The sequence below is a fragment of the Stigmatopora nigra genome, chromosome 7 (assembly GCF_051989575.1).
Source record: "Stigmatopora nigra isolate UIUO_SnigA chromosome 7, RoL_Snig_1.1, whole genome shotgun sequence".
NCBI lineage: Eukaryota > Metazoa > Chordata > Actinopteri > Syngnathiformes > Syngnathidae > Stigmatopora > Stigmatopora nigra.
Window position 1 is genome coordinate 6,032,599 of NC_135514.1, and position 25,868 is coordinate 6,058,466.

General features: G+C 39.5%; 1 protein-coding gene across 1 annotated transcript; it reads left to right on the top strand.

Moving 5' to 3' along the window:
• The first annotated feature begins 594 nt into the window (after nt 1-594).
• Nucleotides 595-25,800, top strand: LOC144199031 (low-density lipoprotein receptor class A domain-containing protein 4-like). The gene is made up of 4 exons (XM_077720366.1): nt 595-1,009; nt 14,534-14,682; nt 16,689-16,739; nt 19,560-25,800. Exons 1-4 carry the CDS (start codon nt 916-918, stop codon nt 20,127-20,129), a joined length of 864 nt encoding a protein of 287 aa, XP_077576492.1. The 5' UTR covers nt 595-915; the 3' UTR covers nt 20,130-25,800.
• The last annotated feature ends 68 nt before the right edge of the window (nt 25,801-25,868 follow it).

Genomic DNA, 25,868 nt, shown 5'->3' on the forward strand with positions numbered 1-25,868 from the left:
AGACTGGTCCCCAGTCAGCCATGGGGCACAAGATGTTTTGTCGTGACCGAACATTTCGCCGACGGACGTTTCGCCGACGAACAGTTTGCCGACGGACGTTTCGCCGACGCAAAGTTCGCCGACGGACGTTTCGCCGACGAACAGTTCGCCGAACCGGGATTCACGCGCTCGCCCCGCCCGCGGATTGTGTGGTTGTATTTCAATCTCGGCAAAAAAACAACACAACGAGAAACACCCCCACTTTTATTTGTTTAATATAATAATAAATTAAACACTACTAGTAGCACTACTAGTAGTAGTATAAGGAGTAACACTACCATTAGTAGTAGAAGTAGCAGTAGTAGTAGTAGAAGTAGTAGCACTGCTAATACTATTAGAAGTAGTAGCACTGCTAGTACTATTAGAAGTAGCAGTCTAAGTAGTATAAGTAGTAGCACTGCTAGTACTAATAGAAGTAGCAGTCTTAGTAGTGCAGTTCTGTACTACTTGGTAAATTTTAGAAGAGATCTGCTTGTCGTTTGACGTCCTCCTCGAGTTTAAGTCTGATTGGTCGAGACCATCTGTCAGTTTAGATGTGGGCGGGGTCTAGCGGACCCGTCTCCCCTGTGGTCTAGTTGGAAGACAGCTGCTCGCGGCGGCGGCGGCGGCGTCGTTCGCAGCGGAAAAGGGAACAACAGCACAATGCGAAAGACGCCAAAAATGGCTTAACCTAGAACTGGCAACTCCTTCACTTCCCCAGGTCTCTCAGAGATAAATATGGCGTGAGAAAATACATGCAAAACTGACGGGAGTCAGCCGAAACGCCGGACTCTGCTGTCGCTGCCTGGAAGTTTTTCGTTGTTTCCCCGTCGGGAGTCCCCGACGGTGGCGGCGGCGGCTCTTTCCCCGGAGCGGTGTCCCGGTCCACCGAGCCCCATGCAAAACCTAACGGCCTCTGGCGGCTCCGGCAACTCCAATGTCACCTGCTCCTGCAACTGCACCGTTTCCCAGCCACAGGGAATGGAGATATGTGAGTAGTATACCAGACTTGTGTGTTTTCCGTGACCTTAAATCCGACCCAGAGACGATTGGAGAGTCTAATCCGTTACACATAAACAGTTCTCCAAGTGTAATACAGCTTTAGGATGACACATGTGTATGTCTTCACCCAAGAAACGTCGAAGATTTCATCTTTTTATGAATACGTATATGATCCTTCAATTTTCCATGCGTCTGCGCAGTACAGTCCAATAGAAACTTCAAGAGGTCTCCATCGTGATTTTTTTTCATTTGTAGCTGGATCTATGACTTTAAAGTTTCAAACGTGTAGTCATTTTAAGTGTGACTGTAATTTTAGCTCGTATACTAAAACATTTACATGATATCGACATGGTGCAATGCTGTCACAATGGACTATTATGTACATTCGACTCTTGACGTGCATTTTTTAAAATCTAGAATAAGTAGGAAAAAACTCGACGTCTGCTTTGTTGCTCTATGATTTTATTGGCTTGTGCTCACATAGTATATATAATAAGGGATCCACCCAGAGGGTTAAATAGTTGGCAGTCAGCACTAACAGGAAACGCTGGAACGGTATGATATGTCTGTCTGCTGTCTGAGCAACCCACAGAGAAACTGTCATTATCAGCTCTGCTCTGTTACATTCATTGCAGATGTTCCTCTTTATGACTGAGTCACAGCAGACAAATACTGTATACTGGGAAGTAGAACTCAAAAACAACCACAGCATGCAGCCAAAGCCGTATAAAGAAGAAACACTTAGAGATCCCTTGGCAGCTAGACAAGAGCCATGGCAAAAATATGTGTTCATGCACTCCGACATGCCGACGTACAGAAGGGCAGAGCTCCAGTTATGTTATTTCCGTTGTGGCAGAGTCCAGACTTGGTTAGTGTTGGGTGAATGTAGGATATTCCATTTAGATTTGGCAGCAATGCATGGCTGCAGTGACGCCAGTATGTAACTAAGAACTTGCATGTGTTTATTTAGCACACTGACACATGGCTCACCTTGTCTTGCTCACGTTGGCATCATTTAGAAACAGAATCTATCTATCTAACAAAAAATAAAAAATAGATAAAAAGACGTCAGTGTTGAAAGTAGTTGATGGAAACCACTCATTTCAACTTCCTTTAAACTCAGACAGTGATTTCCTTGTTGATTTACACAGTGGTATTTGGCATGTTTTTAATTTTAAGTTATTTATTATTCTGAATTTGTCTCTATTTCTAATTTCCTTGTACACATCCATTCATTCATCTTCTGTACCACTCATTTTCACGAGGGTCACAGGGTTGCTGGAGACTATCCCAGCTGAGAACCATGGGCAGGAGGCGGGGTAGACCCTCAACTGGTTGCCAGCCAATCGCAGTGATTTGCTTGAACGTTTTCTTAAATAATTTTTACTGAACTCCCTGAAAATCTAAACATGTCACTAAGGAGAGCGTCATCCGTCTCTTCTTTGTTTTGTTTTGTCATGAAAAGTTTTACAATAAGTTTATTGTCAAAAACTGGGTAACAGCACCATCGCGATTCCAGGCACGATTACTACCTGCCTTTACAATGTTGGGTTCTGCTCACCATAATTTTTTCGCATATAGGCCGCTCTATACAAAATGTGTTACTTTGAAGGGAAAATCTTAGGGTCACTATCATAAGGAAGTCATTAGGCCTGTCTTTGTAAATACAAAATATCAAATTATAAGTATCTTGAAAAGAACCTGATGCTTTTTAATGACAGAAATTACAATTTCACAATGTTATAAATTTCCTATGTTTTCCGTTGTGTTTCATTAAAAGGTAGGTTGATCATTTTCATTCAGACACCTAAGTACGCAGCTCAGTGTCCTTAAGTTTTCATGCAATGTAGTTTAGGCAACTAGGCGGACAGCTTGGGGTGCTATTTGTAGTTGTAGTTAGAGTTTGAGTTCTTTTGCATGGAGCACCGCAAATGTTTTCAGGGGAGGTTTCAATGTTCTTCTAAAAGGTGTTTGCAACGCGTTTGCGGAGGAGAATGCCATGCACTGTCAATTCCTTGGAGTTAATATAAATGGAGCTGATGAATCATCTGTGTGTCTTCGTCTCACTCTTTGACCGAAGAATCTGTGTAGATGAGGTGTCCCAGCGCTATCAGCTGTTAGAGCGAGAGATTACCTGGTTGACCGCTTTCAACAGTAAACTCATCCGGCAATGAATTGTCCGTTCGACGAAATGTCCGGCGACGAATCCGGCGGCGTATTGTCCGTCGACGAAATGTCTGGCGACGAACTGTTCGGCGGCCAAACGTCCGTCCGATGAAACGTCCGGGGACGATCTTGTCTTACCCTGATATGCAAGAAAATACTGTAATTACTCGGAATAAAAAAATTGAAAGGCCTTGACGAGAGGACGTCAACACACTCACTGCTCGAGAGCCACACAGAAACCCTTTCGCTCCAAACAGTTGAGGACCTCATTGAAATGATCCAATTGGGGAGTGAGGAAGAAGAGGCACTAGACAATGATGAGGATGAACAACGTGGTCTACCCTTAAGACATCTGCAGGAGATCTTCAATGTGGCACGCAGTTTGCAACAGCGAGTCCAGGGGAATGATGACAACATGGTCTGGGCCCTTGAATTTGGCTATCGTCTTGACAGTGTCAAAAGCACATTTTTACAAGAAAAGAAACAGCAGTCAGTATGTTCCTTGTGCGCCAAAAATCTCGCAGAAAGTAGCTCCTCCGGTTGCCTTAAAGATTCCATCAAATCTGAAAGCTCTTGGACTAAAGCTCCCCATAACCTGTTATTTATTTATTTTTCATTATTATTTAAATCAAGCGGTGAGGAACTGTTTTGACTCTGAGTACAGGACTTAAAAGTATTTAATTTTTTTAATTTATAGATTATATTTAGATAGTAATACATTACAGTCTTCATATGCATAAAAACATATACTATGGTACTAATAGTAGGGGTGATCCTATTTCGCGGTTTTTCGATTATTGTGGCCATGACTGGTCTATATTATCCGCAATATTCGAGGGATTACTGTATATGTCAACAATTTAGTCATAAATTGCTCATTATTCATTCTCAGCTCTCAAAAACATGTATGTACTGTAGAAGAAAAAACACAAAAATTACTGGATCTGCCCTATGTTAATCACGACTATAGGTCAGTATGGCTGTGACAGACCCAAGTGATAAAAAGTTAAATGTTTATTGTCCTTTGTGTCCTGGGTTCAATGACACTGTCTAACACTAATGATTCAATAGCACCCAGCCACTGTGGCTGCTAGGATTCCCTTTGTGTCTAGATTTTGCACCCCCATTCAACGCGCGCACACACACCAAATCAGGATCCTCCCATGGCTCACAAAGTCGCCTTGGGACCAGGGCAAATTCTGCAGTCTAGTTGTGTTTGAGACAGTCCATCCTTCAAGTGTATGTTGGGGTGAGCATCTAGTGGATGGTGGCAGGGACTTCTATTTACACAGTTTGACTATCTGAGATACAAAATTACTTCAGGCGAATGAATCAGACTGCTGTGTGTCTCATGACTACAGGTCTGTGGACACAACGCTCCAGACACATATTGGCAGATGGTAAACAAGAGCACAGTTCCTTTTTCCCCCTTCATGAGCTGATTTGTCCTCTATCCAACCTACAATTCAGCTACATTTAATGGTTAGCAAACTATGTGTTCCCTGTGTCACTGCATTAGCACTACAGCAAAGAAAATCTAGAAGATCCGCTAATCTCCCCACTGTTCCTGTCAGTAATTTTATATTTTGAGACATGAGTGTACACACTGTTCAGTAGGTCTTTGTCATGATTTAAGGGTGTCCCATGGATTTTGGAGGAGGGATAGCATGTGTGATGAGTATCACTCCAGGGATTTCATGAAGAAGATCCTTTCACTTACATCTGTCTTTAAGAAGCATTTCAATATGTCTGAGATCACTTTCCAATACTAAAACAACCCATCTGCTGTTAAAGGTTCAAACAGCCATTGCTTGTGTTAACTCTGAAGATAAAATGCACAACGTTTTATGACCATTCATCTTATTTTCCCATATTTTATGTTCTTCTATTAATTTATATGATCTTCAATTAATTTATATGATCTTCAATTAATTTATATAATCTTCAATTAATTTATATGTTCTTCATATCATTATTTGGGATATGTTAAGACATTTCCATGTTTATATAAATGAAAAATAATCAAATGGTTCTATCAAAAACGCCCATAAAGAGTTTTGTCCCCCACTAAATGGCATGTTTCATGCGACACAAAACTGCCATTCTCACCGTTTCATTAATCAATTTTAATCCGTAATCAATAGTCCCTTCGAATATGCGCGAGGAACGACACTATTTCGTTCCAACAAAAATTCAAATCAGGTAGGCCACAACCAAAATAGTACCTTATTGTGAAAATATGAACAAAACTCACTTATAATCACTTAAAGTTTGAACCTGCTACTCAGAATGTTTGGAATAAACTGTTGTGAAATAAATTACTTTGTTGAGTGACCCATACGTATAGCTCGCTACCCATAACCACCTGTTTTTCCGACCCACATTTTTCTCGAAGAAGGAATACCGTATATACCCGTATACAAGCCACACCCTTAAAATTGCCTTAAACTCGTTGAATTTTACAATTTTCACCTCTATTCGTGGTTTTAATAGGGAGTACAAATGTGTTATTTTGAAGAGTATAATCTACACGTGGTATTTATGAGATAATATATGAATCAAAAGCACATATAGAATATGTGCTTTTGAGAATAAGAATACTTATAGAAGTTTTAATCATTAAGCATATTACTGAATAAATCCATGATTATTTTTTTACCCCCCAAAATGGTTTGTGTTATACTTGAGACTCAGCGCATCTTGACCCACTAACAGTCCAAATTTATGTTCCCCCAAAGGTTGCCGTTCTCTACTGCAACAAGACACCAATCATGTTTGAATAAGTCAACAAGCTCCCCCTGTGACAATAAATGGTCCCTGTTGCTGTTTTGTAATTGCCTGAATATAAATGCTGTATGTGCAGTGATTGAGTAAAGATTGCATCCTCCTTAGCATCACAAGCATGCCTCCCACTGGAGGAACACATTAGTTTGACTGTAACACAATAAAAGACAGAAAGCACAATTGATTATTTTATGGATAAGTTACTTCCTTTTTATTTTCATATCAGTAGGTTTATAATAACAGACCTTGCTGACTCCAGCACTTTCCAGTATACTCCTTATGTTGTCTGCTGCCATAAAATCTTGTAGTACAGTAATACCTTGAAACACGAGCTTAATGCGGTTCGGGACCGAGCTCATATGTAATTTTACTCGTATCTCACATCAATATTTCCCATAGAAAATTACTAAATGCAAATTATTCCATTCCCACCCTCTGAATAAAACATCGAAAACAGGATATCGTAATGAAAAATCATTTTTATTTGTTCTAATTCACAACCTACTCGCAAAGTAACAAATGGCTAGTGGTTATGATCTTTAATATTAAAATGTGACATTACTGAGTACAGACTTACCGCGGAGTGTGCGGACAAGAGAGAAAGAGAGAGAAAAGGCAGGAGACACTTGGCGGACGGCAACGCGCTTGGAACATACCATTAACTTTAAATTTAACTTAAATGAACTTTGATTACCATACACACATCTAAAAATAAGTTTTAATCTTATGTTACTCTAAATTTAAACCTTATGCGACAGGGGCTGGGCGATCCAAATTGTAGATAAAAAATGGGAATTGAGGGAAATGAAATAATCTGAAGTCCTGCATGTTGGAATGAATAACTTTCACGTGGCTTATTGTTGTTATGCCAAAGGAAACTGAAAAACCTAATATACCAGGCTACCTCTATTCACAGTTATTAATTTGTTCCAGAATTGATTTCGTAAATTGGATGTTTTTGAGACATATTTAATATGCAAAAGCTTTATTCTTTTCAAACCTGTTCTAGATCCCCAACAGTACCCCTGTAACCCATTTAAAATGTGAAATTATATCTTTTTAATGAAATGTGTGAAACACTAAAAAAGAAACGATTAGAAATTTTTTATAAGCCATTAAAACTAATTAGAAATGCAAAAACATTTTTCAATGGGGTGGATAGGCACATACGTAATGGAGGGTGGAGAAGAAGGCAAATGTTTGACAGCTGTGTAAACCTACATAAACATGCACATAAAACATAACATAACAACTTAAAATGTTGTAAAAGTGCATTGTGAAATTATTTGGCCCCCTTGAACATTGCAGCGTTTCACCACAGGCTTCAAACATTCATTATTTTTTTGAACCGCTTATCCTCACAAGGGTCGTGGGGGCTGTCGGAGCCTATCCCAGAGGACTCCAGGCCCCAGGCAGCAGGCTTTCTTAATAGATGGCAAGCAAATCGCGGGGGACAACGAAACGGACAACCACTTAAGCTCACACCCATACCTAAAGGCTATTTAGAGTGTTCAACCAGCCTACATGTATGTTTTTGGATTGTGGGAGGCAAGCGGAGCATCCGGAGAAAACTTATGCAAGCCTGGGGAGAACATGCAGACTCCAGACAGTGAGGACCCACCTGGTATCAAACTATCAACGTTAGAACTTTGAGGCAGACATGCTAACCACTTTACTGTAAAATGTAAACTTTTTGTCAAGAATCAATAAAGTGGGACACAATTGTGAAGTGCAACAAAATCTATTGGATATTTGAAACTTTTTAAATAAATAAATGTGGGGCATGCAATAATATTCGGCTCCGATGCATTGATAATTTATAGCTCCACCTTTTGCTGCAATCACAGCTGTTGCTTGGGGTATGTCTATCAGTTTTGCGTATCAAGAGACTGAAACTGGCCCGGTTTTCCTTGCAAAACAGCCCGAGCTCAGTAAGGTTGGATGAAGAGCGTTTGTGAACATCAGTCTTTAGTTCTGCCCACAGATTCTCGATTGGATTCAGGTCTGGACTTTGACTTGGCCATTGTAACACATGGGTCCATTCCGTTGTAGAATTGACTTTATGTTTGTGTGTTGGCAGAGAAATTTACTTCCCACTCTCAACTCTCCCATTCTTTTCTTTGAAACATGTGCATCTTCCTTTAATATAATCTTGAGGCGGTCTTCACGATGTTCACTGTTTGGTAAAGAGGTATTCACTGGTTAGTTTTGTGTGCTTCGGTTATATTATCAAGTCGCCTAGCCAAATAGGATTCTTACCTTATTTTTGGCAACTCGCTTATTCCCTCTGGTCTTCCTCCTCTTGTTGGCAGTCAGCAGCTGACCCTAATCAGGCACAGACCTGCTCTATTGTCTGCCTGGGGAGAGGGGAGTGCTCACTCAGACACCGACAAACACACAGACAGAAACTGACACACAAGCAGAGGAAACAGGGGGGGTTGGTAAAGAGAGATTGTCTGGCCTGGCTCGCCTCTTGACTCTCAGTTCCAAAGCTGTTTCTTTTCTATCTCACCGGCATGCAAGGTGGAATGCCTAATCCGTGTCAAGCCAAGTTCACAATAATCAAAACAATGTTGGGAAAATGGATGTAACTTCTCCAAAATTCAAATTGTGTTGATAAAATGATTAGGTTGTTTATCAAGTAACAACATAATACACTACTACAATCCCACACATTTTGCGGATCATGTAGACCAGATTGGTCCCCTAGCTGGAATAAGCTCCAGCACCCCATGTTTGTAAGAATTTAAAACAATGTAATAATTGTATGAAGGGCTTGATTATGTCAGGATTGTGCACACAGTCAAACACTGTCTGCTTCCTTTCTCGACACTTCTCAGTTACTTCTGCCAGTCGCTCTCGTTGGGTCAACTTTGAAGCCCACCCATTAAAAATACTTCACTCTACACTTTCAGTTACTAGAGTATGAGGCTTCATATGCTTTTGAACCTTGACTGTGTTTCTTGTTTTTCTTCAACTTCAGCATCTGCTGCTCAGCACCATACCAGGTTCAGCTTGCGGTCATGGTCCTCTAGGGTTTTAAGAAAAAACACTTTTAAACAAGTATTTGGTTCATGTTGTACTTTTCTTTCCCCTATTTACCATTTGGATGTTACCTTATATGCGCATAATCTGTTTTTTCCCCCTATTTTTGTTAATTACTCCAACCCCGAACCCTTAAGCAGGAAGCATTGGACCACATTAGACTTCCCATCATTAGTGATTTCATTCCCTTTACACAAGCTCTAAAAAGATGGATTCAGGCAGAGGAGGCCAAACATTTCCACAATTGGCGAAAGTGTGTGCAGATTTTCGTTCCAACTCATCAAGAGGACACCTTTTCACCAATGTGATGTCCTTCAAGTGAAGTCAGTGGGTTGCAATCAGGGGCTTTGTGTTTCCACAGAAACCTCATTCTTTACACTGTCTAAGCTGGATCACTTTGAACAAAACCTGCACCCAAATTGGCCCTTGAGGACCGGTTTGCCAACGACTGGCAATTTTATTTGTATAGCACAAATCAACACAAGGTAACTCAAGGTTCTTGAAAGAGGCTACGTTTGAATGTACAGCAAATAGTTCATTTTATTAAGGAAGAGAGTCATACGATTGTGGGACCAAGGCATGTCATGTTCCATCTTTAGCTTTCTTAATGGTCAAATTGGTTTTCCAATCCTTAAACTTAGTTTTTGCAACTGCTCTGAAGGGGTGTGCCAATTTATGTGTTCCATTGATATATTTCTGCGTGTTCATACAATGTTTTGAGTTATGCATATTTTGTTCCTTTTTTTCTGTATTTCTCTTAATGTAAACTGTGAGGTGCAATTTTGAATTTAGAAATGACGTGAGGTCATGTGACCAACACAGAGGGCTGTTGAGAAGGACATACTCTTAGTTGAGACTTGTAGTGCACTTAAAAAAAATGCATGCAACAATTTGTTAAGGCTGTAGCTGCTGCTCCTAATTGTTCAGTCAGAAGGCACACAGTAAGAGAAATGGTAGTTGTTGTTTATTCTGTTCATAAGATATTCCTTTGTTGAAAAAAATCACAATGTTAAATTATGATTTTCATGTTATTTCAGTTTTTCAAGGTGTTGTCATTGTTTGACACTTGGAGGATATAAAAACATCACTCCCGTCATAAATCAGTCAATGCTTGGTTTAATTCTGACCAGGTGAAGAGAGTTAGGGTCAGCTAAAGTTTCCTTGTGGAATTGTGCTGTCAAATATTTTAATTATTTCTTAGAATATTATTTTGAACTCGATGTTTAAAGACAGTTTGATTTAGTGTGTGTGTGCGCGTGTGTGTGTATAGAGTTAGCCTAATTTCCCCCTGATTTAAAATCTGTGTGCACCTCAAACCTCATTGAAAGAAGTTACAATCAAGAAGCCCCTTGGAGATACAAAATGCATGAACCGCTACCCTAAAAACACCCCCACTCACACTGTGACCAAGGCTTACCATGATCAACACATACAATACACACTTTCTAACCCTGACATTAGTCTGACCCTTCCAGTCTGGTTCAATCACTCAGTGAAGGTGGGGAAGGAGGGGGTGTCTAGACGCTATCCTGTCTGTCTAGTTCCGATAATGTACACATGCATGCGCACAGAGACACACAAACACAACATGCACGTGTGCACACACACCTGGGAGACAGGCTTTTTCTGTGCAGGGGTGTGTGCCAAATGTTTTGTTTGATTTTGCGGGTGCATGTTTAGCCTGCAATGTGTACGTCACTCACTTAGAAGATAAATTCAATTCGTATTTTGCACTAACAGATCTCTACAGTTCATACATTTTGCACCATTGAAATGTTGATAAAATTAGATTATATTTTAAAATTTGTAATAACTTGGTCCCAACCATCTACAAAATGTCAGCTGTGACTCACCCTACCATATGGAATGATTTGATTCATAGAAAGCTTGTGGTAAACTCAACAGATTTTTTTACTCATCAGTGTGATGCAACAGCAAATGCATTTGATGAAACGAAACCAATTTATCCTTTTATCTTTAACATCTTTAGTCATTAACTTATTAAGGCTATTGCAAAATATTTTTTTCCATATTACCCAGCACTACCCTAAGGTAGAGCCTGGACACCTTGTGGAGGGAACACATTTTTGCCATTTGTATTGCATTACCATTAGTGAAGGTAATAAATGTAGGTGTAGTGAACGCTTTTCCTTTTGTTTCTGTATACTGCTGTTTTTCTTCTAGTGGGGAAAGGTATTTTGACCCTTGTGGAGTTTCCCAAATTCATCTGGAAATTGGAATAACTGTTTTTTCAATTAATTTGAAGGCAGCATGTCATGATATCAGAAAAAGCAAATGCGCAAACTTCTCGAAATATGACTTAGTCACTTGTTTACTGACAGTTTATTTTGAATCTCATGGGCCTCAGCCAGTGACTTCTGTGTGGAATTAATGGTTCATCTGATGACTGTGAGCTGAGTGAGGAATAAAGAAAGAGGCAACAGACAGGCGGACAGCAGTGATGTAATTATTTGTTCTGATGCCCTGGGTCGCTTTTACATGTCTAGCACCTTCCACTTCACAGTGTCTCTCTTCCACTTCCTTCTCTCTCTTTTAACACTCCTTTTTCAAAACCCCTTTCTCTCTCCCTTTATATTTTTTCCTGCTCCAATGATAATTTTAAAGGTCTTGTTTTTATGATACACACACATACTGCACAATCCTGACATAACCAAACCCTTTATACCCTGGGTTGAATTGCTGTAAACTAGGTATTAAGGCTAAACTTGCTGCACTATGGAAGGCTGAGCTCTCTTGTGTGCTGCGTTACATATTCATCTTAACACAGGCTGAGAGAAACTGTTTCTCCAAGGCTGATGCCAGACGTCTAGACGTGGCAGAGAATTGCTCCCTAGGGGAAAGAAGTGTGTTTGTGTGTGTGTGTGTATGTGTGCGCGTGTGTTTGTGTTTGTATTTGTGTTTGTTTGTCTGTGCGTTAATGTGTGTGTGTGTTTGTGTGCACTAATGCTCTATTTCACTTTCCTAACCATTGTCATTTCCTTTAACTTGTACAATCTTTTTTTAGTGTGGGTGCTCTGCACTGCCACTATCCTCCCACCTTCTATTTCTCTGTGCCAGCTAGGTCGCTGCCATGGTGCCCCAGCAGCTTCGGGCCCTGTTGATCACAGCGCCATGCTGAAGTATTACCATGGTAACGGCAGTGGCAGCAGACAGAGCTGTGCGTGCGTGTGTGTGTGTGTGTATGTGTGTGTCTGTATGGTGGGCAGCAGGCTGTGAACTCAGCAGGCTTCTAGCTTTGCTGGATCTCTCAAGAGAACCAAGTTTAAGCAATGAAAGCATCCATTATTTTTGGTCTCTGCCTCAGTTAATTTTTTGGATTTTTGCAGAGCAGTTTGGTTGAAAAGAAGTGAATTTAGCCTAACCCTTTCTCTTGCCCAAAACTTAAGAATCAGCGTAGTAATACTGCACTAGAAGTATGTTCAAGTTAACGATAAAACTACTGTGTTGAATTTATTTATCATGTTTATTGCTAGGTCTAACTTTGTGGTGGTTATTTTATAACTCTCAGATGTACCATAGTTAAAGAAGAAATGATCTAATCTAAAACAGAATAAGCAGTCAGGGGCAACAAAATTTCCCCATTTTCTATTCAATACATATCAATCTGTGTGGTGGAGTGATGAGTTGCCTTTTTCTGATTTGCCATTTGTTACAATGCTTCTTAAACTCCTGCCTTGGTTTTTGGGGCTGTGTGGTGTTTGGCATTAATGGTGGGATTTAGTCTGTCTCATTATCTGAAATTAGCAGGTGGCTAATGGTTAATTCTCTGCATGAATGAAGCTCCGCATTCTGCATACATCAACAATACAGAAATATATTCATCTCAGCTTTATGATTAAGGAAAAAACTGACAGAAAGAACAAGACAGTAGCTAAGGTCTAATGAGAGATCCAATTGCTAATGTTAAATTCATTTTATGAGGCTCCAATCCATTATAACTTTTTCTATTTAGGGCCAAAGTTAATACGATTGCTTTTATTAGTACTTAAAAATTAAATAATTAAATAGCGAAATGCTTTTTCTAAAAAAAGATTTCATTTTGCTTTATTACAAAGAATATAACAACACTACATGACAGTCATCGGGCTATTGAATGAAAAATACTGAAAATAGGAGTTAAGACAATAGAAATCAAGTAAATCACATATGTTTGAATTCATCTCAGTAGTCCCACTCCAACAGGAGCTGAAATGGAAAATACTACTCAAAGAAATGAAGGTACTGCAGACATCAGACTGATATTGTTATGACAAGTGGATTACCATTGTGATAACATCTGACTGGTGCTGGTAATGCAGACTGCCAGCACACAGTGTTCTCTTGCCCTTTGCCAGAAAAAGTTGTGTCCGTTATACGATGGAGACTCTGAGCTTAGTGTATGCAGTGGTTTTCTGTATTAAAGGCCTTGACTTTCATTTCCTTATTTCCTTAATATATATACTCCTCATCCTTCCTTCCTCACTTACTTTGGTCAATTTGACTGATCAAGTATGACAAAGACAAGACAAATACACATAATTTTGTTGCCTCTGAGTGACTGTGAAAACATGGTTACACCCATTGGGCTGCTTTAAACACAGTTATTATCAATGAAGAAATGTTTAGTATATTCATTCAAATGTATTCATAAATAAAAACATGATGTAATTGTAAATGTCTAAAATCATGTATCATTACTCGTTCAATTCAATGCGTATACAGTTGTTGTCAAAAGTTTACATACACTTGTGAAGAACATAATGTCTTGGCTCATATATATATATATAAAAGGACAACCAAACTCAGTTTTGCTTCCGTTGCCTTTTCGCCATTGTAGTATATTGATACCATTAATGCAAAGTTATCACAGCCATCAACCTGGGTGTATTGACAAAAGGACTATATATCCCAGCAGTCACTGCGCACCGGAAATGGCGTCCGGGGCTGCTTCCATGCCTGGCTGCGTCTAAAAGAATGGTGCGTCGTTTGTGTGTGTAAAATACAGAAATAGCACTCCTTATTGACACAGCGGCTAAAAATATGATGCGCCGAATAGTCGTGAAAATAGGGTATATAAAAATTTATATGTGTGTGTGTGTGTGTCTGTATGTATATATATGTGCGTGTCTATCCATTTTCCTTCAGAAATATCAATGCCGTCAGCTGTTGTTGTTGTTGTTGTTAAGTCACCTCAGGCGCCTGAGGATTACCCTCAGCAGCACTAGAGCTGCCACTGGAACGCGGATTAGTTCATCCAGAGAGTAAAAACGTAGAGCGCCACGGTCCTGGGTGGCAGCTCTGGGTGGTTTTGTTGGATTCGCAGGCCGCGGCGGGCGGCCTCCCAAGAGTCACCTCGTGAAGGTTTCAACTGTTGTCTCTCTCAGCTGTTGTTGGTTTAACTGACCAATGGCAACTTTGTGAATTTATTCATAAAGAATAGATGTACTTTGTTTTTAGAACCACAAGATAGCCTTTATAATGAGGCATTCTCTTTTATTTCTCTTGTCTGTGTTTGCAGCTGAACTGGAGTTTGTTCAGATCATCATCATCATCGTGGTGATGACAGTCATGGTTGTGGTGATCATCTGCCTGCTCAACCATTACAAGCTCTCCACCTTCATAACAAGACAGAGCCAGGCGCGTAGGCACAACCATTCCCTGCATCAGGTTAGTAACATTCGCTGCAACTGTGAGCCTTTATAGACTAAAGGAAACCCAATGCTGAGTCATTCTATTTCCCATGTTCCGTGTGACTGCTGGACCTGCTACTGTGACTCCATGTGCTTTTATGTTTTTCTATAATCTGTCTCATTCAGTGTTGTTACAAGTATTATATGTTTCATATTTTCTACAGCAAGACAAACAGAGCTTATATTTTGTTGTCTGTAATGTTGTCTTAATCCCAAAAAAGCTTTCGCTACAGCAACAGCTTTTCTACTAACTGAGAGGTGAAGCTCCTAAATTGTTTTCTTTGGCTCCTTGATGTTTAATTCAACAGAGCACCGTCTAGACTGTGGCACCTTCTGAAATGTCAACACAGTGGGACACTTCCCCAAATATACATGCAACAGAGTCAAAATATGTATAAAATCTGCTGTTGGGGAAGTCAGTGACAAATTATGCCATGTTTGCATAGTTTAAACATTTAAATTGTGAGATTAATTATTTGTATGGCAGAATTTATTGGACAATTGTAAGAAATAGCGAAATCAATATTTTTTAGAATTAAAAGGATGCTGGTACCAGCTTCAGACTATAAAGTGCACTTAAAAAGATTTATTCCCACCAAAAATAAGATGTGATTTATAATTCAGTGCAGTTTATGTACTAATTTTGTTTGTGCTTATTCAAAAGGAACCAATTTTGTTGGAGTTTAACTGTGAGACACTGTCATCAACATACACCTTCACCAAACCCATAAATGAAAATATAAAACAAATAATTTAAAAAAATGAATAAATCAATTTTAACAATGTTGAAATGCAGTGATGCCTGTGCATTACAAACAAATATACATACAACATTTTCAGGTTACAAAAAACTCAATGGGAACATTTTATGTCTAGTTATGAAAGAAAATTCAAGTTACTAAATGCGCTTGTTCAACTATCCTTTTGTAGCATCCGGTATTTTAATTGGAAATTGTTCTGATTGATTTGTTCTCCCATTCGCTACGTCCAGTTTAATTCGTTTTTAAAACAATTGTTAGTTACAACCCTACATAAGGAATTACTGGTTTACTGTGAATTTTGCTGGACAACCTCTGTGCTGAATGCCACCCATCTCAACGCCAAAGACGAAGCGGCCCCCTGATTATCGCTGTGACTTCCAGTGTGAATTTTGACATTTTTATGAACTTTTTTTATACTTCACTTTTTTATATGATGTGCTGGGCAGTGGTGAAGGATCATAGTGCCAAGCACCAAATCAGAGCAGCAAGAGAGATCCCCCTACTTTCCTCTCGGGCTTTTCCACTCTGTTGTATTTAAACACAATTTTTTTTAAAAGAAGCAGCCAAGAATGTAAAAGTAAATTCAGCATAAATGCCACTTCCCACTGAAGCTATGTTTCTTAAGAGACACAATATGACCACTTATTCTAATTAGGCGGATTTAGTTCAACTATTGGAGTAATAAGCGCGTTGGCCTCACAGCTCTGGGGTCCTGGGTTCGAATCCCGGGCATGTCCACCTGTGTGGAGTTTGCATGGTCTCCCCGGGGCTGCGTGGGTTTCCTCAGAGTACTCCAGTTTCCTCCCACTTTCCAAAAACATGCATGGTAGGCTGATTGACCACTCTAAATTGCCCCTATGTATGGGTGTGAGTGTGCATGGTTGTCCGTCTCCTTGTACCCTGCGATATATATATCAATATGATAGTATTACAGAATTAATCCAACAGAAAGGATATTTATTTTCCTCGCCACTGAGATAAGTTTCTTTCATCTGTGTTTCCTCCATAAGTTGTTTAAGTTTGCATTTCAAAAAAAGGTTTATTGGTTACACAAATAGAACATTTGAGTTTGTTTGGTATTATAATTTATCATAAATGATTTATGCCAGAATGTATGACAAAAAATCTGATCATCTCGTCACCACAAGACAAAGAGAGACATTTTCCTTTTTTATTCTTAAATTGCATAATCATGTCTTCTTCTTTGTTTAACCTTGCATAGGATGGGTGTCTGTGGCCTTCAATCAGCAACTCTCGGCAAAGAACCGCAGAGGTAACAACATATTGCGACACTGAACTTTTACAGTTACACTGTGTTTGTAAATGTCGAGCCTGAGTTAAACAACTTTCTGCACCTTATGTGATTAAATGCATTTGATTTGAGATCCCACAAGGTTCTTGGAACCCATTTGTTCAGACGCTATAGAACTTGAATGTCCACTATCATGGCTTTGCCTATGCTTACAGTTCCACTGCGGTGTTGTTTTACTGCCAAGTGTATGGCCTAAATTTTCCTACAGCAAACTACAGGTTTCAGGTTAGAAAACACCCGCAGTTACCTCTTTCAAAAAGATCAAATCTGAAACGTTTCATGCCTAATAGATTTGAATCTGATGCTCAGCATTTGCTTCAAATCAATCAATCAAAATGTAATGACTAGAGATTATTGTAATGGTCTTTTAATTGAACTTCCCCAAAAGAGCATTTAACAACTGGGTCTCATTCAGAACTCGGTATCATGGGTTGAACCTTGTACAATATGAGTACCTGACCCCTGTTCTAAAGTCTTAACAGTCAACTACAGAATAGAAAGTCCTGCTCTTGGTCTAGAAATCATGAGAATGATTTTCGTACATTCCTAATAATAAAACCGCCTTGTCTCTGTTCGCAATACAGCTTGGGTCAGGACAATCAATCAAATTTTGACCATGATTTTACTATCTACAGTTAAATCAAATCGCCCGTTGGCTGATAATACAATTAAATTATGTGGGTTCTGGTGCACTTCTAATCTGGTTCTTTTTTCTATTTTTAAATATTTTGTCAAGAAAATATAGTTGCGAGTTACTTCAGATTTCCAAATCACATCACAGCTGGTCTTTTCTAGAAGAAATCCCTATATAGTCTAGTCTCTGTGACCGTTGATCTGCTTGCGTCATGAGACCCATGCCACATGGAGAGATTTACAATTCTCAATGGGAGGGGACATATTACAAACTGCCTAAAGGGGATCCTTACATTAGGACAATAATTAGTGAAGGGTTGCAAAGTGAAATTGAGTTTAGGAAAGATCTATAGTGAACTTTGGTTTCCTATTCCGACTCATTTGGAAAGGTTTCCCATATCTGGCATTCAAAAACCTTCCGTCTCAACAAATTAAGCAATCTTGCTCATGCTAATGCGCTAAAAGCAATATAGTGTGCAACTGCTGTTGTGTGTTATGTCATTAATCAGCAGCTCCTCCCCTGACACTGTCTAGACAGCCGTCTGAGAGCTGCCCTGCTTGGTTGCGCTCTGCTCCCTCTATCAGTTCCACACCTTTCTCCCCTCCACCAACCCCCGGTCTATCAATCTCTTCAGTCTGCGGCTATAGTTCTTGCCGTTCTTTATTCCAGCTCTATCTCCTATTTCCGCCCGTGTCTCACACCTTTGTTTCGGTGTCCTAATCATGTGGTCTGCTCCCATGTTTCGTTGCCTCTCTTGTCATTGTTCTTTTGTATTGTCTTTCTTAAATTACAAAAAGTCCTATCATCCCCTCCTGATTTCCCAGTCATCTGTTCTTTCTATACAAATTAGCAAGCTGTGGGGGTGTACTTGAAAAAATGATTCACATAATTTTATTCCCTTTGCATACACTGGTATTTTTTGATTGGTCAGAAATGACGAGCTAGTATATTTAAGGTGAATGATTTGGAATGTTTTTGGATCAACGCAGCAGTGTAATTATGCTCTTTAGTGTAATATTTTCCACTGCAATAATCATTTTATCTATGTATAAATGCTAGTACTGTTTGTAAAATGTATCCCTGTAAAATGTATTTTTTTAGTGTTCAAGATATTTTAACGGTTCCCGTTTTAATGTTAAAGATGTATTTTCCTGAATGCACCGAGAAAGTGAGCAGAGGGAAGAAGTGTTATACAAAGGTTTTCTGGTTCGTTTGTGGCCGTGTTGTTTTTTAAAATCCAAATAAATTATTTAAAACCTCACAGAGCTGGTGACTACTTTTCCGATGTTATAATATATTTTAGCATTGCGCTTCTCCACCTTCAGTTAGTGGCGATCTCAGAATGTTACTATGCTGAATAAATGATGACAATTGTCGTGAAGAGGTAAGGTCTCGCTAAGGCAAAGACAGGGAACACTTACGCTGCCATCTCGGTCAATTTTAGAGTAAACGAGTCTACCATCCGCTCTATCAATAAGGACATTAGTAAGACATATTACATCACTTTTAGTAAGACGGCAAAGAGGATTGTTACATCTTATGACAAGACTACCGTGTGTGTGTGGAAACTACTTTGACCATAGAAGAACATAGCCTTGGATCTTGGAACCTATTTATTCTGCTATAGTTTAGGTATGACATACACTGCCAATGGAAATGATCAACACAGGCCTAAAGCACCCTCTTGCATTTCAATGTAAAGATAGCAGGTTGAATCATATCATAATGTGTGAATAATTTCACTCATAAATTGCACTGGAGTATTCGTTGCACCGCCAGCCAAACTACAAAGGAAAATATAGACTTATAGTCCAGAAAATAGGATAGCCGATTTTCTGGTTGAGAGCTTGAGAAAAGTGTACTGTGATACAATCATATTGTCAAATTTGCTATAAGCACCTCCGGTGCATAGCTATTGCGCAAACATGCGTCTGTGGACTGTAGCTTACAACGCCGCTCGATTGATGGCTGTAGGTTTTGATCGACAAAAAGTTTTATAAGAAAATGTATTAAGGTATTTTTCAAAGTGTTGTCAAACTTTGCTGTAAAATCTAGTTACGATTCATAAATTCTTCTGCGAGGAACCAGTAGGTTGTAAGATACAGGTTGGAAATGCCTGCTCTGACATGAACGTCTCTGTCTTTCAGGTTCTCTATGCCCGCCAGGCCAGGGATGGCTTCACCGCGCCCGCATTCATGCACAGAGACCGCTTCAGCCGCTTCCAGCCCACTTTTCCTTACCTGCAACACCAGATCGACCTCCCGCCTACCATTTCGCTGTCAGACGGGGAGGAGCCACCACCGTACCAGGGGCCCTGCACCTTGCAGCTTCGTGACCCTGAACAACAAATGGAGCTCAATCGAGAATCAGTTAGGGCGCCACCGAACCGCACCATCTACGACAGCGACTTAATCGACATTGGAGGTGGCGTGGGATTTGGAGTAGGGGTGAGCGGTCCTAGGCCACCAAGCCATAACTCTGGCATCAGCCTGGCCAATTCTATTATCCACGGCCGCGTGGAATCCCCTCCGCCTGCCTACAGCGAAGTGATTGGGCAATATCCCGTCTCCACATTCTTTCTTCACCAGCAAAGCAATAACCCGAGGCATGGGGAGTCAGGAGGACCCATAACCAGGATGATCCAGCAGCAGAGCCAATCAGAAAGCACAATAGTCCCTTCCGAAGGGAAGGATGGCCAGCCGGACGATCTGGTGTGAGGGAAGACCCTTACGTCTCTGTCCACACTCCCATGCACAAAAGATTCCGCAAATCAAGGAAAGCTAGGACGGAAGTTTGTATTTTTTTTCTGTGTCTTTGTTTTTAGTGAGTGGTCTGCGATCATTGCTGAGGCAGGGTGATGATGATGCGAGTGGAGTTTTCCTTGTCTTTATCAGAAAAGACATTTTGACAATTGAAAATTTTTTTTTATCCTGCCCGATCCTCTTTGAGGATTGTGAGAAAGGAGGATGAGGGTTTTTATTTTGTGCCACCCAAACACACTTTTTTTGGGACTGGGATCTGTGCACAATCCCAGAACTGAGAATCAAAGGGCCTAAACAAAATGAGTGACTCATATACACTCAAATCTTAGTGCCAAGGTTCATGAGGAAGAAAACATGGGAAGAGGAGGATAAAAAATACAAGACTTTTGAAAACTAGAAGTTACAGTATCTAAAAGTTGCACTATCTCTTTGTTAGTAATGTAAAGAGGGAACTTATGTTTAATTTAGTATTCTGTCTCACAAATGGATAGAGTGACTGACCTTCAGCTCCAAAGGTATTTGGGAGCAAAAATCAAGTGTTATAAGCTTCTCTCCTTAGTCTATTGAAAAATCTAGTACCCAGCCTACCACGTTTTTGATGTGCTTTCACCACACAGGCTCTATTCCAAGAACGTTGCAAAGTTTAATTTTTCTGTACTACACTTCAGCCCAATTGTGGAGAACACATGAATTCTGACCAGCATCTGGGTGGACAAACCTCCGAAATTATTATTTTTATACCTTACTCCTCAAACCTTTATAGGGCTTTATATGGCACCGTTTTTCTTTTTTGACTAGAAGGACTTTTCCAGTAAAAAACTGTCAATGTCAGCCAATGAGCGCCCTCAAAAGGTTTAAATTCTTGAGGCTTAACAGTAGGATGAAAAAGGACCTACAGTATGTTCATGTTAATGAAAGTGACCTTTTTTCTGAATTTGTCCACCCAGTTGCCAAATCAGCGTAAATTCCCACCTGCTGTTTCCTTGCATGATAGCCTAGCCCTGAAAGGATTCTACCATGCCACTGGTGAAGAATAAAAGCTCTATTCTCCATGATATGTCCACCACCACTAAAACCAAGACAATACATAGCGCATATTCCTGTGGACGTCCAGATTTCGCACAAACAGTCTGTGGTCCAAGTCCAAGGGCTATCAGGACGGTCTCCTTTTCAGGAGGAGAACAGACTTTTGGAAAATCTAGCCTTCTGCTCATGGTTGCCTTCTCCTGCTTTTTCGGTTTTTATTTTATCATTTGTCCCTACCCTGCCCCTTCCTCCCTTCTACCGCCTTTATATTTTTTGCTGGGTCCTTTGACTCACACTCATCTTCTTCGATCCACGCGCAGAAAGAAAATGCAGACTCCGCTTAAAGCCCCTTTAAATGGAGACTGGATCTGCTTGAGCGCCACTGTCCAGTTTGCTGATTTCTTCTGGTTGTGTTGCGTGTGTGAGTTTTTTGGGGTGAGACCTTCTAACAACACAGAAAAGCACTTAATGTGTCCGCTGAAGCAAGGTGTGTGTGTTTGTGTATGTGTGTGAGTGAGTGTGTGTGTTTGGCTGTTTCATCTGGGTTTCTGCATTCAAGGACATTTGGCCCTTGTCCTTATTAGTGCAGAATTAATGAAGCTTTCTTTAGTATTCAGAGTGTCTCTTTCCAAAGCCAGAGGTGCGTGATAGGAGTGAATATAGTTAAAATAGAGAGAGAGGGTGTGAGGGGAGAGAAAAAGAAGTCCATGCTGCAGGCCAGTACACTGAAGTAGCATACTCTGTTCTTTCTTTGTTTCATTTATATGTTTTATTATTATTATACATATATCTATAACATGGGGTGAAGTGGGAATCCAATATAAGCAGTGTTATTGTTGTAATGTAGTTTTACTACAATAAGCTAGTTTTAGAATATTTACTCGTCTCAATACTTTCTTTGCCCGAAGGGGCAAGTTTTTGTCCAAAGAAACCAACTGGACTACTCAGATCATAAAATCCCATCAAACAATTGGACTCGCATTCTCCAAAACCTTTAAAACAAAGCTTAGGGTTCTAGAACCCAATTCCAATGGTTGGTAGATTGTTTAAATTGTTAATTCTTCAATTAAATTAAAGAGTATACTCATGCAGGCCCATAGAGAACATGCAACTCCACACAGGTGGAGCTGTGAAGCCGACGCGCTAAACACTCTAGCCGCCGGGCCTCAACAGATTGAAGTTTTAAAAAGTAGTACTAGCATTGGGTTGACAGATGAATTAAAATAGGGGTCCTTTGAAAATGTCTAAAGATTGGAATCTGCAATAGACTTAGATGTTCACAAGCAAGGGTGAATTAAGGTTCACAACTTGGTGAACAATTTTGTGAGTGGAAAATGTCCTTTGGAAATGGGTCAGAATTCTGCTGATTGTGGTGTCCAGTATTTTCAACTCATACAAATCATATTGAAAGGCATCATGAGCATGCCGGCCTTAATGAACTGGTAAGTTCATGTTATGATAAAGTGCTAGATGCTTACACGTGGCATTAGTTGGGAGGAAGGCCTTCATGTTATGTTTGTTTGCCAGAGTGAATTTGCGTGTCTGGGTATATGTTACATTGCTGCTGCTAATTTTATTGCTACTGCTGCTTATCAAGCCGCCCATTCCCTTCCAATTTTTTCCCGGTTCAGTCCCTCACTCCATCAAAAACAACAGAGGAGCCCGAGCCTCTGCAGTCAAAACTTTTCAGGTTGGGATCAAAGTTGATGAGGAAGGAAATAGCATGTAGCCTTTACTTCCTTGGTGGCATCATTGTCCCAAAACATTTGACTGGAGGATGCTGCTTCTAGAACAGTTGGTTTTTCTTCCTTATTTCGTCTGTGCTCTCAGTCACGGCTTGGAAATGGAGGATAGTAAGATTCACTTTGTTTTCTACAAGGAGGTTTGCATGTTACAATTATGCGAGTCAAAAAAAAAAAGGTGCCTAATGTTCGAGTTTGAGCTGACCACATCCGTTCAACTGCTGCTTTGGAATCTTAACAGTTGCTTTACTGAGGGAGGCTTCAACTGTCTAACATTGAGCGCAGCCGAAAAATCATGCTAAAGTTAACAAATTGAACCCATGCTGATTCTCAGCTAAACCAATTTGAACTTTTACCTAATCTCAATTGCTCGTTAGATATATTCAGTCCCTCCGCACTAAAGCAAATAAGAGCATTTCGAGCAGTTGGCCGACAAGCTCGTGTATCTGCGTGCGTGCGTGTGGAGCAGACATAGGAACCCACTTGCACTCAAAAAAAGCTCCCACCTTCGTTGTGCCTCACTTCCAACGGTGCTTTTCAGTAGTCTGTCTTTTGTTTGTAAGGTGCTGTATATAACTTGAATATATATTATGCACATATCCTACCCAATGGGTAGACCACCACAAAAATGTTGTAAATAATGTACAAATAATGTATAGAAAATATAAAAATTAAGGAGGCAGCATCAAATTTGTAAAGGCCTACAACTTAAAAATGTGCTTTGTCTTTTTTCTTTTTTAATTCAAGTATGGTTTGAATATGTTTCAGCGAAAAAATTGCTTACTTACAAAATTTTGTTTGTGTTAGGATGGCATGGAGGAAGATATTAGACTTGTTGCTGTTATTTGGTTACTGGCGGGCAGTTTTCCAAAAGCCGAAAACGGCTAACAAATGTGCAGTCGGACATGCATTTTTCAAATAAGCATTTATGGCATCATACGCAAGCTGAGTTGTGTATACCTCGACCTCAAACAGGCCTTAAGTTCTCGTGACTTGCATCGTAAATCAAAAGTAAATTACATGTGTCTACTACAAGTCTGACGTCCACCAATCTTTTAATATGCTTTAGTCAATCTTTGAGATGGGCATAATAATATGTTCATTGATTACAAGTAAGGCAAAGTCATGTGTAAGCACTACAATTTGCTAATTGAAAGATAATTCTGCACAATTTAGCACTAATTGATGACATTTCTTGACAAACAATCAAGGAAGTGTAATCAAATGCCCCTCCTTATTTTCTTATCCTCTTTGAAGGTTTAGATACCAGCCAAAGTTTTAACTAGGAAGCATTTTTTTTTTTATAAATCAACAGATTTTTTTAGTAAGAATACCATCCAAGGAAAAAAGGCAATTCTTTTGTTTGTGTGCATGCTTTGTCAAACAAGGCAGACAAATTGAAGATTAATCATTGATTTTGGATTCTTTGTTTTCTTTTCTACATGATGTTGTGAAAGTATAAATGTATATTTGAGCAAAAAAAAAAAATGTTGTTAAATCTGCAGTATTTTTAATTTTTTACAGACACTGAAAAATACTACATGTTGGAATAACTGCAGCGCTTGTTCATTCTTGTTTCCGGACAATGTACATATAGCAATGCACCATTTCCTTTTTAAAGCACCAAATTACACTTGATCAAGTGCTTTTAGCACTAATACTTAATAGTTTTCTTTTCTTTTGTTTACCAGCACTAGTTTGAAAGAACTTACTTCAATTCCGAGATTTTTTTTGTCTTAAATCTCTGAGAAGCACGCTCCTTTTTCTTTTTTGCCTAAGGCGCTAACAAATTGTTTCATAAAAAATAACATTGAAAATGTTTTCAGAATTCTTCGTCATAATGGTTACTACAGAACTGTTTCCTTTATTGGTTTAGCACTGGGGTGGGCAAACCGGTCCTCGAGGGCAGCTATGGGTTCAGGTTTTACCAACAAAGTTTCCGCGGAAAAAAATAAGCACCTCACAGCAATCCACTGATTGCACTTGTAGGACAACAGATTGGTGAAAATGTGTCCTAGATGAGTTTCGAACAAAAACCTGCACCCATGGAGCTCCTTGTGGAATAGTTTGCTCACCAAAGGGGGTTGGTTGACATTGCTTGACATTAGTTAAATGTGTAAAGGGGATGAGAAGATCAGACTGATATGCAAGCATAGCTATTCCAAATGCAATGTGACCATGCAATGTGTTCTCCAAGCTTATTTGGCATCTCTTCGATATCAATTTGAAGTCGAAAATAATCATTTGTATGTAAAACATACATGATTAGCTCAAAATCTCTCAATTTACATACTCAAAACTGAACGTGCTGATTGGTCAAGATTTGTTCTTCGCTACGAGTGACTGCTTTTCTCAAGTACACAAATGTACCACCTCAAAACTGAAAATGTATTTCAGCCGTCTGAATTTCAATTGTGAAACCTGAATGTGAAAAAAATATTAGCCGAACTTTGAAAATGGAAAATTGAAATTCATAATCTTTTTCATTGCCATGATCTAAATTACACACACAAAATTGGATTACATATTTCAAATCGAGATTTTGCTTACCCCAAACTAAGCAACTTTTGTGTATTGGTTTGTGTTTGCTTTGTCCTATTTTGATCTCCAAAAATGCACCCAACACACACACACACAGAAGGGTAAATTGTTGTTCATTCTTTTTTTTTTTCATTCAAACAACTGTTATCTCCTAGGTTTTAGGCCTAAAGTCTGTTATATTGCAATACTTTTATGAAAAAAATGAAACGTTTTTTTAAATGTTGCTCCACGTGCTGTTGTAGTCTAAACGTTTGTTTGTAATCATGCCGTAGTCAAACTACAGTGTAAAATTAATAAAACTTTAAAATTGCATACTTCATAGCGTTTTGTGTGTGGTTTTTGGGGGGTTTGGGTTGATTCCGAAAGTTGTCAAACTTGGATAGTA